Source organism: Tamandua tetradactyla, chromosome 1 (assembly GCF_023851605.1).
Source record: "Tamandua tetradactyla isolate mTamTet1 chromosome 1, mTamTet1.pri, whole genome shotgun sequence".
Taxonomy (NCBI): Eukaryota; Metazoa; Chordata; class Mammalia; order Pilosa; family Myrmecophagidae; genus Tamandua; species Tamandua tetradactyla.
In genome coordinates this window covers 186,165,205-186,177,784 of record NC_135327.1, presented here as the reverse complement: position 1 = coordinate 186,177,784, position 12,580 = coordinate 186,165,205, and the positions used below count along the sequence as shown (strand labels likewise).

The 12,580-nt window shown below is 38.1% G+C and overlaps 1 gene segment (V, D, J or C); it reads right to left on the bottom strand.

Moving 5' to 3' along the window:
* Positions 1 to 6,389: 6,389 nt before the first annotated feature.
* Positions 6,390 to 6,997, bottom strand: LOC143673531 (T cell receptor beta variable 28-like). The segment is given in 2 exon segments: positions 6,390 to 6,682; positions 6,803 to 6,997. Coding segments are annotated over 2 exon segments (387 nt in total).
* Between the last annotated feature and the right edge of the window lie 5,583 nt (positions 6,998 to 12,580).

Here is a 12,580-nt window from a genome sequence, read left to right as displayed (position 1 = left end):
AATTTTCTAAGTTTCTTGAAATGAAATGTGTGAATTGGTAGGTTATAGCAGTGGGAATGCAAAGCATGGAAAGCATTGGCTAGGAATTTTCAAATCTGAATGTATGAGTGTCCACTTTTGCTAAAGATTATACCATAAGCTCCGAAAGAGTTAAGATCAGTTAACCCTTATTTATATTCTCTCCATTTATGGGAATTGTTCATGCCTTCATCCTCCATGGAATGGGCCACAGCTGGGGAGATATCTGTACATCTGCCACGCTCTGAGCTCCCAGGTGCAGCTGCACCAACGTCGCACCCATGAGCAAATCTCTGTGTAAAAATACTGATTTGCCCCGCTTCTTTCCTTCATTTGCAGACTAAATTTATTGTCAACGGAATGATAACTGTTTTTTGGCATAAATACTTTCATTTCTTGACAGTTAGCATAGGATTAGAATCTGTTTTATTTTGTGACAGTTTAGATACGTTGCATTTTTAGTGAATACTCTAAGATGTTGAATTTTATGGCAAAAGGTTTTTTATATTATCCCATTTTTCCCCCTCTTAATGCTTTTAGGATCTGAGCAATATCTATTTCTTCATTCCTGATATTGGTAATTTCATTTTGTTTTGTTCAGCTTTTTCCTTCTCTATCACATAGCCAGAGATCTATCAAACTTTTGGCTTTGCTAATTTCTTCTATTATTTGATTTTTTTCATTTTTTCCCCTCTTACTTTTATTAACACCCTCTTTCTATTTAATTTGGGCTTACATTACTCATTTTTTTCCAAGGTGGTTAAGCGGAAAGCTTGGTCAATTATGTTAGGTTTTCTCAATTTCCAATGTAAACGTTTAGGGCAATAACTTTCTCTCTATGTATTGCCTTAGCTATGTCACAAAAATATAAATATATTGTATTTTCATTATCATTTGATTTGATATGTTTTTGTTTGTATTTTCCTTGTGATTTCTAATTTGACTCATGGATTTTTCTGAATATTGTATTGTTAGAGATTTCTAATTTAATCATTTTTTCTCCAAGAGCATATTCTGTAAAATTTCAGCATTTTGAAATTTTTGAGACTTGTTTTGTGTTCCAGCATATTGTCTATCTTGATGAATGTGTCATGGATTCTTAAAAAGAGTATGTAACGTGCAGCAGTAGAGTAGAGCATATATATATTAATTATTTCTAAGTACTCGATAGTGATATTCAGATATTCCACTGAATATTTATTGCTTTTTTTTGTCTGGATGTTTTATCAGTTGTTGAGAGAAGGGTGTTAAAATTTCCAAGTATGACCGTGAATTTGTCTATTTGCCCTTTTAATTTTGTAAATTTTGTTTCGTGAATTTGAAAGTCTGTTATTAGACTCAGACATTTATGATTGCCATGTTTTCCTGATGACTAGATCCTTTCATGATTGCAAAAAATCCCTTTTTATATCTTTATCTTGATATCTACTTGATACATCATTGATAAAGCAACTCCAGATTTCTTATGCCTAGTGTTTGCATGATATATTTTCCCTTCATTTTAGAATCATGATATCAGTGTGTCTATTGCAGGCATCACATGGTGGAGTTTGATTTTTAATCCACTATAAACTCTCTTCTTTTTAATTGGGGTACTTAGTACTTTTACGTTTAATGTTTAATTATTGATAGAGTTACATTTTCTTCTACCCTCTAATAATTTATTATCTAATTATCCCATCCTTTTTCTGGAGTGGGGGAAGGTAGCTGTTATTCTTTTATTGATTTCTTTTATCCTGCCCTCTTTTGGTTTATTTGAACATTATTTGAATTCTTCTTTGATTTTTATCTATTGGACTTTTAGCTATACCTTTAATTTTTTAAGTGATTGCTGCAGAAATTATAGCACACATCTTTAGCTTTTTACAGTCTACTTACAGTTACTACAGCATCACTTCACTTACTTAAAATATAAGAACTGCAACTGAATAAGTCTGTTTACCACACCCTCATCTCTGTCCTCTGTTACACACTCCTCAATGCAATGCTGAAGTTTTTGCTTTAAATATTCTCATCTGTTATGAAGAATTTGAGAAAATCTTTAATATCTGTTCACATTTCATCATTGCTTCTTCATAATCCAATCTCCAACTGTTATCATTTATTTTCTGCCTGAGGAAATTCCATTAGCATTTGTTGTAGTTCAGGCCTGTTGTTAATGGATATTTTAGTTTTCATTTATCTGAAGATGCCTTTATTCCGTCTTCAATTCTTTGTGAATATATTCACTGTATATCAAAGTCTGGGTTGATTTTTTTTTTCTTGTAATATTTTATAGTTGTCATTCCATCTTCTTATTTGATTTTCAGCAATATAACTTGGAAAAGCTAGGTGGATTTTCCAGATATATTTTTCTTCTTGGCATTTTCTGAACTTCTTGTAAATTTATAGCTTTCAATAATTTGGAAGAAATTAAACTATTATTTCCTCAAATTATGTTTTTCATTCGTGCAGCAACTTTTTTCTCCCATCAGTTGAGGTGATGACAAATATTATGTAGTTCCACATAGCACTGGGAATGTACTAGCTGTGCCAGAATCCATTCCCATCTCTTGGGATTGACCTTTTGAGTTGGGACAATGCTTACTGTGGGAAATAAAAATTTTAGGGAAAACTGTAGGATTGTCAGATACCCTGAAGGCTTACTTAAGATGAAAGCTTGTAGATGTAGAATTCTGTTATTTAATGCTATTTCTATGAAAGTGTGCTTTCTCTTTCAGGATGTTGCTCCTGGCAAGGAGAACTGTGATTCTTGCCCTTTCTTGGAGAAGGACTCTGCCCCTTTGTTCCAGTGAGATCTCTCATAAGACATTACATGATATTTCTTTCTTTTGATACTTTCTGTTCCCCTGTTAGTTTTTATTCAAAATCAGCTTGTCTTATTTCTCATGAACTTAATCCTGAATATTATAACACATAGTTATTTACTTTTTCCTCTGAGTTGATCTGCATTAAAATTTAGCACTGAATCAAAATATATTGTCATATGCCTGCATTGTCTCATTAATAGTTTTGAAATTCTGTGAAGTTTGATTTAAAGATCTAGTTCAATACCAATTAAAATCCAAAAAACTTACTTTGCATTAATAGAAAACCCAATAGGCAAATTTATCTGGAGGGGCAGGGTGCCAAGAAAGTAAAAAGGCAGCCTATGCAATGGGAGACAATATTTGGAAACCAACATCAGATAAGAGTTTAGCATTCAGAACATATCAAGAGATTCTTCAACTCAGCAACAAAAGGATAAACAACCCAATTAAAAAAATGGGCAAGAGACATGAACAGACACTTCTCAGTAGAGGAAATACAAATGGCTAAAAAGCACATGAAAAGATGCTCAACTTCCCTGGCTATTAGGGAAATGCAAATCAAAACCACATTGAGCTATCATCTCACACCCACCAGAAAGGCCATTATCAGTAAAATACAAAACGACAAATGCTGGAGAGGATGTGGAGAAAGAGACACACTTATCTACTATTGGTGGGAATGTAAAATGGGAAAACCACTGTAGAGGGCAGTTTGGCAGTTCCTCAGGAAGCTAAGTATAGAATTGCCATATGATCCAGCATTCCCATTGCTAGGTATCTATTCAGAGGACATGAGGGCAAGGTCACAAATGGATATTTGCACACCAATGTTTATAGCAGCATTATTTACAATTGCCAAGAGTTGGAAACAGTCCAAATGTCCATCAACAGATGAGTGGCTAAACAAGCTGTGGTATATACATCAATGGAATATTACTCAACCGTAAGACAGAATAAAGTCATGAAGCATGTAACAATGTGGATGGGCCTTGAGGACATTATGATAAGTAAGATTAGCCAGAAACAGAATTGTATGGTCTCACTAATATAAACTAACATTAATGAGTGAACTTGGAGAATTTCAGTTAAGAACAGAGGTTATCAGGAGATAAAAATAGGGTAGAGATTGGATAATTAGAGCTGAAGGAATACAGATTAAACAACAGGACCGATTGTAAAAATTCAGAAATGGATAGCACAGTATTACCTGATTGTGGCACAATAATGTAAGTACACTGAATGAAGCTGAACATGAGAATGATAGAGGGAGGAGAACTGGGGGCACATATGAAACCAGAAGGAAAGACAGATGATAAAGACTGAAATGGTATAATCTAGGAATACCTAGAGTGTACAATGATAGCAACTAAATGTACAAATTAAAAAATGTTTTTGCATGAGGAAGAACAAAGGAATGTCAATATTGCAGGGTGTTGAAAATAGATGGTCATTTATGTTTTGAAACTTCAACTTCTGTGTGTGACTATGGCGAGAAATGTTTATTTGGTACAAAATTTGTATTTTGGCTGGTGCGTTTCCTAATTTGACTTGTATGGACAGTTTAGTTCAACACCATAAGTACATGGAGCTTGAATAGGGCATGATATTTCGTGGGTTTGTTCGGGTTGGTGTGATGCCCCGATAAATCCCAGAGTGATTTGAACAGTGAATAAAGAAGTATTTGCAAGGTGCCCTTGAGGAAATGGGAAAAGGGGAAAATTTAGCTTCTCCATTTGGAGAGTTCCTGATATTCTCGCAAGCAGTGGGGACAACCAAATCAATGGGCCGATCCCTCAGTCTAGGGCTTTGTTCCTATGAAACGTATCCCTGCAAAGGACAGGCTAAGCCAACAAAAATTAGGCCCATGTGTCAGCCCCAGAGAACTTCTTTTGTTGCTCAGATGTGGCCTCTCTCTCTCTCTTAGGCAATATATGTCAAGCAAACTCTCTTCCCTCCCTGTCTCTATGTGGGACATGATTCCCAGGGGTGTAAACCTCCCTGGCAATGTGGGACAGAAATCCTAGAATGAGCTGGGATTCAGCATCAAGGTATTGAGAAAACCCTTTTCAACTGAAAGGGGAAGAGAGAGAGAGGAGACTAGATGAAGTGTCAGCAGCTGAGAGATTTCAAACAGAGTCAACAGGTTATCCTGGAGCTTATTCTTATGCGTTATACAGATATTCCCTTTTTAGTTTATTGTGTATTAGAGTGGCTAGAGGCAAGTGCCTAAAACTGTAGAACTGTGTTCCAGTAGCCATGTTTCTTGAAGATGATTGTGTAATGATACAACTTACGCAATGTGACTGTGGGATTGTGAAAATCTTATGTCTGATGCTCCTTTTATCTATGGTATGGACAGATAAGTAAAAAAACAGGAATAAAAAAATAGATAACAGGAAGAACAAAGATTAAATAAATTGAGTAGATTGAAATACTAGTGATCAATGAAAGGGAGTGGTAACGGGTATGGCAGGTATGAGTTTTCTTTTTACTTTCTTTTGCTGGAGTGACGCAAATGTACAAAACAGTGATCATGTGATGAATATACAACTGTGTGATCACACCGTGAGCCATCGATTGCAACCATGTCAACAATGTTCAAATGAAAAGAATAACTGCATGTCAAGAATGTTGGTATGAGGCGGGCCACGGTGGCTCAGCAGGTAAGAATGCTTGCCTGCCATGCCCAATGGACCTGGGTTCGATTCCCGGTGCCTGCCCATGTAAAAAAAAAGAATGTTGGTATGTCAGTTCATTGCTCATAATAAAAATATTTTAAAAATTCTGTGAAGCTTGGGATGTCTAAAATGCTTTAAATCTTTTGTATTCCTAAAACAAAAAAAAAGGTTCAATAAATATTTGTTGACAGGAAGTATATGTTTTATACTTAAAAACAAACTAGCAGACACTGTTACCTGGTGATTGTGTTCACAGGTACAACCTGATTCAATTTTACCACTTTCTGCATCACATTTTACTCCTACACTTGCAAGAATTTTTCTTAAAGCATGATTGATCATTAAGAAAACTTGGAGAAGGATTTTTAGTTGAAGTTTTAAAACTGACAAAGAAAATCTCAATTTCTTTTTTCTCTTGAATCCGCTGTCTCTTGAATCAGCACAATGGCTATAAATTTTACCTAAAGAGAGAGTTCAGAAGGTATTAGTGCCCTCTAGTGAAATATCAACCAAGAGAAAAGATACTGAGTAAAGTAGAAAACTTAAAATAAGAGGGACTAGAATAGGAAAGAAAAGGAAAGGAAACGCTATTAAAAAAAAAAAAAGGCAGAGCAGGGTTTCAACATAAACATTTGTGAGTACAGAGTACTCTTGAGGATGGTTGCTAACTTGGACAAAGGGTGGTTTGGTGGGACCTGAAAAATACCCCATGTTCTGTTTGCCAATATATGTGCTTGTGGGATCAGTTTCTCCTTAGTGGTCACCTCTTTCTAATGGACCCAAATATGCCATAAGAGCCACCATCAGCCCTGAGTAAGGGTCATTTCCCTGTCATAGCTGCTCTTTTTTGTGCAGAGAGGATGTGGTTGTGCAACACTGTGGATTAACTGCTGGCACAGAAGTACACAGATGTCTGGTTGGTGCTGGGAGACTCCAGGGTCAGGGTGAGAGCTTCCTTCTTCTTCCTAGAGACGCTGTACCCATTAGGGATATCTTCTTCATCCTTATTGCTGACATCATATGACATGTAGATCAGTTGTAGTCCCTGGGCTGGATCTTGTCGATACCAGAACATTCTTTCGTGGTCCATATGCTGCACACATTCCAATGAAACTTTCCTTCCTGTCCTTGTCACCAGGTAACTCGGTGTCTGGGTTACTTCTGTATTCATGAGGCCTGTGAAAGGATAGAAGAGGTGAGGAAAGAGGCCACCAGGAAGACTAGTAAGGGAAAAGCTTATGTTCAGAACCCTAGGAATAATACAATAGGGGTTTTCTGTAAACTGCCAGGACTCACCTATTCCCAGGAAACAAAAGGCCACACCACAGAGGAGCCTGCTTCCCATGGCAGTTTCGAAGACAGAATGGGTCTTCTTGCACCAAGGGTTCATTGTCTATGATGTCATCATCCCTGCCCCCTTATGGTCCCTTAGCCAACCTCTAGACTCCAGAGAGTCTAAGAGGCAAGACAGCGAAGGGTATGCTTTTCACCAGGGAATATCACTGTGTATGCACGTATGCAGGAAAGTGTTAACATAGCAGACTTGAAACTGCTGTTCTTAGAAAGGCCTGCTTGTAAGGTTGGCCATGAGCTGGCATCTGGGAACTTGGATTTTTGAGTGTTTCCACCATTTGGTAACTGATAAAGGTGGCTCCTTGGACGTAGACTGTTTGCGCAAACAATGCGGCTTCTGCTCAGCACTTGCTTTACTTCTTTGATCAAGAATTTTGATATGTTCTTGGTAGAGGGTGCCTATGTGACAAGTCTCCCCCCAAGAAACAGTGGGTTCTGAGTCTCCAATGAATTGTTCTGGGCAGAAGCAGTATACACATGTTGCTGCATTCTGTTGCTGGGGTCAGAAGGCACTCCCTCTTGGAAAGGAGAGAGCATAAGGAATTCTCACATGAATTTGTCTGGACTCTGCCCCGTGCCTTTTTGCCTTATGATCAGAAGTCTATCTTTATTATATCTCTGTAATAAACCTTAGCTGTGGGGATAACAATATCCTGAGTTCTTTGGGCCCTTCTAGTGACTCCCTGAAAATGAATCTCCAAATGTGGAAATAATTTTTTTTTTCCTGATCAATTCTTATTAGAAAAACTTTACCATTTTTTAATGTGTGCAGGTGTGCGTATGGATATTTTCCTTCACAGAAATTAAGTTTTTCATGCAATATTATTTAATAACAATAGTTTCTGGAATTAATGTGTTGGTTAGGAGGTCAGTTTTCTAAGATAGACGGCCTATTTGAATCCTGGCTCTGTTCCTTATTGGCTGTGTGATTTGGGGCAAATTCTGGACCCAAAGTCCTTAATGTAAAAAGGGTGTAATAAAAGCACCTGCCTCATAGGGCTATTGTGAGAATGAAACAAGTTGATACATTTAAATTGGCTAGAACCATGCCTGGCTCAATAAGCATAGTTATTAAAAGCATTGGCTGTTACCACCGCTGCCATCATTTATCAAACACTGTTTTTTTTTTGTTTTTTTTTATTAATTAAAAAAAAATTAACTAACACAACATTTAGAAATCATTCCATTTCAAACACTGTTTTTTGAAAAGAAGTGTATTAAAGCACTACCCCAACAGAAGGCCTTTTATTCAGCAACCTATGTCAGACTTTCAGGGAAGTCTGTGTCTTTTCATATTTGCCTTCCCACGTATTTCTGCAGGCATTGTTTCTCAATGAATTCTAATCTACAAAATTAAAACTAATATGCCCTCTCCAGCACCACGGATTTTAAAATACCATCCATTACTATGTGTCCTGTGCCATTTCTGTTACTTCTGTAAGCGTGTCAACTTTACAAGAGACATCTCCTCCAAACAGCATCAGGTCCTACTTACCAGCCAAGAAGGAAAAGCTACAAACTCCAGCTTAATTCTGACATTAATCATCAGGTCCTTTACTTTGAGATTCCTGGAACCTCTTTACCAGACGTGGTCAGAAGAAATATGTCTAGCTTTGCGTTCTGGCCCAAGTTCTCTTTTCCCCTTGAGCTGTTCTCTGATTTTGGAATTTGCTTTAGCATTGAGGAGGTATTGTTGGGTTATTGGATTCCCAGCAGGTCTCTGCCATTTTTGAGCACATCCTTGCATCCGGGATGGCATCTTGCATTGCAAATTATCACCAGTCTCTCAGTCCTCATTTCCTACCGGTCAGTCCTAAAGCACACATTTAATCTAGATAATATATAGTTTCAGCTACTTGGGTTCTAATCGTTATGGCTGTGCTTCCATAGAAGTAGGTTCTTAGGGAGATGTGATTCTTCCAATTCTAAAATATATTGATGATCAAAGACTCCTAAAAAAATCTTTTTCTGAGCCAAGTCCTAAACAGTTGCCATATATATGTATATTTCATATGTATATATAATTTTTATTCCTTATACTTTAATAGACACCATACCAACATAGAAGTTAATTCGGAGAACCCCCAGTTAAACAGTTGGCCCCGACCCTCCTGGGCTAAGCTACATGTATTTGTGCAAGTACTGTTTTAAGAGTAAGTTCCTCAAAGTTTAGAATCATTCACACTCCCTTCAGGCACAATTCCTGTGCCCAACCCCTGTAGTACTATTTATTTCTGCATTTAAATATTCAATTTTAAGAAAGCCTAGGGATTGTAAACATGAAGAAACAGAACTTGAATCACGTCAATTCTGTCATCATACTATGTGACCATTTGAAATCTCTATTTATGTTTACCATCCATAAACACAAAAGAGTCTTTATTGTGAGGTATAGTATTTTTGTTTGGTAAATACAAAATTTTGGTTCATACGTGAGATACTTTACCAAATTTGAGTAAAATTTTTAACATTTAAATCCATTTTTACTTTGCTATTGTTAATTGTATTTTTAACTTAAAGAGCAAATCAAGACTATACTGATTATTCGTGAATATTGCCTGATCATTATTAAAAATGATTTTGTTGTATAGAGAAAGGGGATGCTAAAAAGTTATATTCTCAGGCTATCAAATAGGCTATGTCCACTGTGGTGGGAGACAAAGTATTATGAACATTTCTGTTATTTGCTATGAGGAAGAGAAATTCCAAACTGAGAGCTGCTCAGAAAAGGAAGACTTTGAACATACCTTTGTCACAAGCCCTTTCCCTTCCTCACAGGAACAGCTTTGCAGTGCCGTGTTACTGGCTGAGAGTCAGGACACTGGCTGCCAGCCCAGTGACCTGCAGTTCATGAGAAAATCTTCTCCCCAGGAGAACTTCCCCTAGTTGCTGGGTCCACTCTGGGGTCAGAGATAATTGGGGAGGTCTGTAATGTAAAGCTCTGTCCCTGAGCCTGTGGAGGGATGGCTTCTGCAGCAGTAGGGTAGGTATACAGCAAAATTGGCAGCATCTATGCTTAAAAATAGCATGATCCAAGAAAAAAAGTGTCTTTTATACTTCTAAAACCCCATCTCTCAGAGACTTAATTCAGTTCCCTCAGCTGCCTAGACTAAAGGCTCTTGGTTGGGAGAGAGAAACAGCTGAGCTTTTAAGAAAACACAAAATTTGGCTGGTCAATCTAAGGCCTCTTAGAATCCTTGATAAAAATTTTTGCAACACCTGCTGTATGCCATGGCCCAGGCATAAGTCATGGACCACAGAGGCATGCCCCATGAAATTATATTCAGATCATCATCCAGTATATCAGGCACCATGATTTGGTGATACTAAGATGAAAACGTGCATTCCTTGAATCAAAGAACAACCAGACTGAGGGGGAGATTTGTGTGAAATTAAAACTAAAGACAGTAAGACTATTGTAAAACTGAGGTGTGGACAAGTTGTCATGAGTGCCCAGGGAGTGACCAGAGACCTCCCAGCAAACCGGGCAGCAATCACAAGAACTGTGGGGTAAGAAGGAGTTGCCAGGTAGACTGGGCAGAAGGAACAGCCTGTACTATTGAAAGACACTTTGGAAGGTAGGTGGCAGTAGTCACTGAAATACAGTTATACAATAATTCACAATAAAATATTAAGTCCTAAAAGAGTGATATCCAGGGCTTGCGAAGATTGTTCAGTGGTAGAATTCTCACATGCTATGTGGGAGACCGGGAGTTTGGTTCCCAGAGCATGATCCACCAAATAAATAAATAAACCTCCTTTGCTAAAAGAGTGATATCCAGGGACCAGCACCTGAAATTAGAGAGGCAGTTTGTGTGGGACATAGTAGTACTGGACAAAATGCTGCTGCAGTGAGAATGGTGAGGAACAGGGAAACAGAATTGGCCAGACAGGCCTGTGGGTCTTTGGAGAGAGAGAGAGCCCAAAGACCACATTATACCTGAGGTAAAATGAAGCTCCCTCCAGTAGATGGTGTAAGTGAGGCTGGGTATTACTCAGGCCAAGCCTGTTAAACAGCTTGGTCTTAGGAAGACCCATTGAAACAGCAAAAGATGAGAAGTAAGGGAGATACTTATAAGTATGCCTGAGAATCACTCCCAGAGAACCTCTTTTGTTGCTGAGATGTGGCCTCTCTCTCTATGCCAACTTGGCAGGTGAACTCACTGCCCTTCCCCCTACATGGGACATGACTCCCAGGGATGTAAATCTCCCTGGCAACATAGGACAGGACTCCTGGGATGAGAAGGGACCCAGCATCACGGCATTGAGAAAGCTTCTTGACAATAAGGGGGGAAGAGAGCAATGAGACAAAATAAAGTTTCAGTGATTGAGAGATTTCAGTCGAGAGGTTATCCTGCAGGTTATTCTTATGTATTACATAGATATTCCTTTTCAGTTTATGGTGTATTGGAGTGGCTGGAGGTAAGTACCTGAAACTGTAGAGTTGTATTCCAGTAGCCTTAATTCTTTTCTTTTTTTTTTTACATGCAGAATGAATTAGCCTTGAATTCTTGAAAACGATTGTATAACAATATAGCTTTTATAATGTGATTGTGAAAACCTTGTGTCTGATGCTCCTTTTTTCTGGAGTATGTACAGATGAGTAAAAATATATGGATAAAAATAAGTAAATAATAGGGGGATAAGGTTAAAATAAGTTGCGTATATTGAAATACTAGTGGTCAGTGAGAGGGAGAGATAAGGGGTATGGGATGTATGAGTTTTTTTCTTTTTTCTTGTTATTTTTTTTCTGGAGTGATGCACATATTCTAAAAATGATCATGGTGATGACTACACAACTATGTGATAAAACTGTGAGCCATAGATTGTATACCATGTATGGACTGTATGTGTGTGAAAATTTGTCAATAAAATATTTTTTTAAAAAGTAAGGGAGAGAGAGAGAGGATGGTCACAGCACATTTAGAGCTGCTGTCTTCTGCCTTGATCTGGAGATAAACTTCTACTGACTGGGTTCCTCAGAGCCTTAAAAGACCAGAGTGTGGGGGCAGGAACTTCTGGTAGGGGCAGGCCTCAGGAGCATGGGGCCACCTCACCCCTCATGGCATCTCTTCTTTGCAGAGAGGAAGTGACTGTGCTGTGTTGTGGGCTAAGGACTGGCAGAAACATCCGAGAGGGCCTGGATGTCTAAGGGTTGGTAGAAATTCTCAGTTTTGTTTTGAGAGATACTATGCCATTTATTGGTGTTCCTGGAACCAACTGAGTCAAAGAGTAATTATAGCCTCATTCCTGGCTCTTTTCTGGATCAGCACATAGTATATATATACTCTCGTCATACCTCATTATCATTGTCTTTTCTAATCTGAAAACCTGATGTACTGAGGTTCCAGTAATATCAGCATCCATGGACCTGTGGATAAAAAAAAGTGAGAATATGGAGAGAAAGATGAGGAGGGATTGTGATATATAATCACCAGAGAAAACCTTAAAGTAGGAGTCTGGCAAATCAAGCTCAAGGGAATCCAGTGTCCATGGCAGGTGAGGCCAAGGTTTGGGTGATTTCTGGGTATGAGTGTTAGCTCTGATGTTAGCAAAATATGACCTGAGTGCTAGGCAGTCAGCCTATTGTATCATCATATCTATCTGCCAATTACTTGTGACCAGAAGCACCTTTTAGAGACCAGACACTAAGCCTCTTTTCTCCATTGGACTTAGCTGGTACTACTGGTTAACTCGGAATGAAAAGTAGTTGGTGGTCTT